At 31.1% G+C, this 4456-nt stretch overlaps 1 protein-coding gene across 3 annotated transcripts; it reads left to right on the top strand.

The window, feature by feature from the left end:
* LOC107626461 (ACT domain-containing protein ACR10) lies at nt 225-2863 on the top strand. 3 transcript variants are annotated; one of them, XM_016329344.1, is made up of 5 exons: nt 225-680; nt 791-1009; nt 1481-1586; nt 1671-2277; nt 2502-2858. In XM_016329344.1, exons 1-5 carry the CDS (start codon nt 527-529, stop codon nt 2640-2642), a joined length of 1227 nt encoding a protein of 408 aa, XP_016184830.1. In that variant the 5' UTR covers nt 225-526; the 3' UTR covers nt 2643-2858. The 3 variants fall into 3 exon arrangements, with proteins under 3 accessions (XP_016184830.1, XP_020972401.1, XP_016184831.1); XM_021116742.1 differs by having other exon boundaries at nt 1671-2289; nt 2483-2858; XM_016329345.2 differs by having other exon boundaries at nt 247-680; nt 803-1009; nt 2502-2863.

Here is a 4456-nt window from a genome sequence, read left to right as displayed (position 1 = left end):
GTTATATAGAGTTTTTGTTTACCTTTAATTTATGCTCTAATTAAATTAAATATTATTTAAAATACGACTACAAATTAGTATAATTAATATAATATATTTGTTTCATTATTAAGTAAATTTTTCTTTATTAAAAATGAGTACACTATTGTACCTTGAAGCAACAAAATTCTTTTTATTAAAAAACACTACTATAAATAGTAATATATATATTACAATATAATAATATTTACAACCACATATATAGAAAGTCTACAACCTTAAAAACATTTGTCCCTCCCTCAGAAGCAGTTAAACTCTCTGCTTCTTCATTCTCCACATTACTCTCTCATATAATATTATTCATTATTAATTGTTGAATCTTATATAGAATTCAACAAGATACTACTACCAATAACAACCATTGAATAAGAAGCCATCATCATTATCACTTAAATAAACAGAAACTTCTCTTTTTCCTTCTCATATGCTTCAACAAGAAGAAGAAGAAGAAGAAGAGTGAATTATATATAATCCTAAGAAGAAGATTATGGGAATATTGCATGATGATGTAGTGATATTCAGGGAGGCAGAGAAAGAAGGAGATCCAACAGTGATAACAGTGAACTGTCCTGACAAAACTGGTCTTGGTTCTGATCTGTGTCGTATCATACTCTTCTTTGGTCTTAGCATTGTAAGAGGAGGTAATTTCAAAATCTAATCTTTCTCTGATTTCTTAGTCTTTTGTTTGGATTTGAGACATGGGTTTGTTTTGTTTTGCTTTAATGTTGACTCTTTTTGAATGAATTATTAGATGTGTCAACAGATGGGAAATGGTGTTACATAGTATTGTGGGTGGTTGGGAAAGAGAATACAAGATGGAGTTTGTTGAAGAAGAGGCTAATTGGGGCATGCCCTTCTTGTTCCTCAGCTTCTGGAATCTCTTATTACTCCTCTGATTTCCATCCACCTAACCCTCCTCATGTCTTTCTTCTCAAGTTTAGTTGCTATGATCGCAAAGGCCTTTTACATGGTAATTCTCCATAACTCTTCAATCACCATATTTACATGTCTTTTCAATATATTTTTGTTCAAAGTCAAGAATCAAGATTTTGAGGTTTCTGATATTCCTTTGGTTCCCTTGACAATTATCTCGAGAGGACAACGAGGTCCCAAAAAAAAAACATCTAATTCGACTCCTGATAATTTTTTTTTGGAATTGATTAGCCCTGTGCTAAAAAAAAACAAAGGAGCCTCGTTGTCCTTTCGAGATAACTGTCAGAGGTCGGATTGGGATTTTTTTTTTGTCAAAAGCCTTGTTGTCTTTTGAAGTAATTGTCAGGAGCTATTTTGGATTTTTCTCTTTGGTTTTAGATGTTACTCCCTTCACTAAATTACTTTATTCTCAATTGTTTAGGCTTTGGAGGACTAATATATGGAACAGATCATAGGGTTTGATAGAGAGAACTAACAAAGTAAATGATTTTTGTTTGAATGGTGACAGATGTTACAGAGGCTCTATGTGAACTAGAGCTTGTCATAAAGAAAGTGAAGGTATCTACTACACCTGATGGCAAAGTCATGGATCTCTTTTTCATCACAGATACAAGGTTTTTACATCTAAAAGAATGAATCTGATGATTAGGTACTGTCAGTGTATTAAAATTAAACTCAAACTTATTTTTATTTTGCAGAGAACTTATGCATACCGAAAAGAGAAAGGAAGATACCAAAGAATATTTAAGAGGGACATTGAAGGATGCCATCATTGATATAGACATTGAATTGGTAGGGCCGGCGGCGGATGTTTGCTCGCCGGCATCATCGTTTCTTCCGGCGGCAATCACCGATGAAGAAACGATTGGAAACAGAACACTAATACGGTCGGATGAAGTGACTATCACCATGGACAACACTCTTAGTCCTGCTCATACTCTTGTCCAAATCATGTGCCAAGATCACAAAGGTCTTATCTATGATATCATGAGAACTCTTAAGGACTACAACATTCAGATTTGTTATGGCAGATTCTATGTTAAAGAGAGAGGAAAATGTGACATTGATTTGTTCATCATCACAAAAGGAGATGGGAAGAAGATTGTAGATCCAAAGAAGCAGCATTCTTTGTCGTCCCGGCTTAGGACGGAGCTACTCCATCCAGTCAGAGTAGGCGTCCATAGCCGAGGACCCGACACGGAGCTTCTCGTTGCCAACCCTGTCGAGTTGTCCGGCAAGGGACGCCCCCTCGTCTTCTACGACGTTACTCTTGCTCTCAACATGCTTCAAACTTGCATTTTTTCGGTAACTATTCATATTCTGATTACTACTCACGTGAAGATGTCTTTAGAGTTTAGAGGAAGATAATAATTAAAAATCGTTAAATAATTTGACATGTTTTAAGTTTAGTCGCCAAAACATATTAATTTGAGTAGTCACCAAATTTAAAGGATGAATAATTTACTTTAGATATACGACAGACTTAAAAATCGTTAAATAATTTGATATGTTTTCTGTAATTGCGACAGGCTGAAATCGGAAGACATGTGATCGGAGACCGGGAATGGGAGGTATACAGAATCTTACTTGATGAAGGAGGAGAAGGGTTATCTCTTCCGAGGAACAAGATTGAAGAAGGAGTTTGGAAAATGCTGATGGGTTGGGAGTGATAGATCCATGTTTTTGTTCATAGTCTAGTGTACAATTGTACATATACATATAACATGCTCCTTAATTTTTATCATATCATATTTGTCAAGTTACACATTTGTAATTCTAACTTATATGTATATATAAGAAAAATGATAAGGCCATATATAGCAAGAAGATCAAATAAAGGAAAATGGAATGTAATATATTGTAAAGTAGTAGAATTATATAATTGAATTTATTTCTATTATAGTAGCCATAAGTCCATAACACAAATATCTTACCTTTACTTCCTTATAATAGTTCATGAGTTTGTCTTTAATATATGGACAATTGTTCTTAATCAATTAATTTCTTCTTAGATATTTTCTTAGGATACATTTTTCATGATTTTATTGCACAACGTTGTAGTCTTATACCCCACCAATCTTAATGCTATTGAAATAATTTGATGAATTGGACTCAAAACTTTAGTGATAGGGGCTCTTTCCATCCAAAAACATTTGCTTTAGTTTGTTCATTGATTTCTATGGATGATGTTATAATATTATTGTGGGGTTCCTTGAATTAGTATGATATTTCTCTTAATAGACATGTGCACTCTATTTAATTAAAATATTTGCTTAATTTTAGTTACACACATGTATTAAATAACTGATGAGAAATATCTTAACATCATTGATAAATTGAGCTAGCTATAATTCATAGGACAATTAGAAAAATATTACTATATATTAAGGTAAAATTTGCGTACAGTTATTTTTATATAAAGTTAACAGTTAAGAATTGTTAAATGATAATTTAGTCAAATCTGTCAAATTATTTAACGATTCTTAATTATAAATTTTATATGTAAAAATAATTACATGTGAGTTTTCACCATAAATTAATTAACATAATTAATTGATTTCTAAATAAATTAGCCTAGAGTTTCCAATATATTCCTAATTTGTGGAAGATACCAGCAACCATACCCCAGAAAGTGATTTCAGCAAAGATGACATATAATAGAGTACCCAATCTCTCTGAGTGCCAAACATTGTTAAACACATGCTCTTGGATCCAATTTACCTGGTTCATATCATCCCAAAAAAATTGTTATATATTATGCTTCTAGCTAATTGAGATCAAGATTAAAGTGAGACAAAGAATTATTATAGTTGGATAAAAATATGAAAATTAAAGCATATATTATATTTATATAGGTTTAATTATACTGTGAGTCTCTATAATTATTTTTTAATCGAAATAATTTTTTCAATTAGGTTTTTATATTTTGAAAATTTGTATTATTAGATCCTCATATTGAATTGAATTTTGTAATCAAATCCTTGGAATAACCAAAATATTACAAAATAAATAAAAAGAAAAAGTAATAATGCTAAACTGTGTTTAAGGGCTTTATTATTATGCAAAAGTTTATTCAAATATGCCAAGACTAGATTAATTTTTTTAATTAAAAATTAAGTGAAATTATATGGATTTAGTTATTTACACATAACCAACACTAATATATAATCTATGTGATATAATTGAAAGACTGAAAAAATTAAATAAATAATAAAAAGGGTGAGGTAGATTGTTACTAGTGTGTTATCTTGATCCTTATAATACCATCCATTAACAAAGCCTGGGAAGATGCTCTGAGCAGCCATAACAAACACAAGCATTGCATTCATTCCTATCCATTCCAAGAACAAGAATGGCTTTCTAAATCCCCAAACATCAATCTGATTTTTCCATTAACAATATAATATTATTGTTAGAGATGAAAGATAATAATTAATTAGGTAGTTGTTGAAATATTGTATTCTTCTAGCTACTTAATAAATAA

Source organism: Arachis ipaensis, chromosome B02 (assembly GCF_000816755.2).
Source record: "Arachis ipaensis cultivar K30076 chromosome B02, Araip1.1, whole genome shotgun sequence".
NCBI lineage: Eukaryota > Viridiplantae > Streptophyta > Magnoliopsida > Fabales > Fabaceae > Arachis > Arachis ipaensis.
The sequence above is the reverse complement of the archived record's forward strand: the minus strand, read 5'-3'. Positions and strand labels throughout refer to the sequence as shown.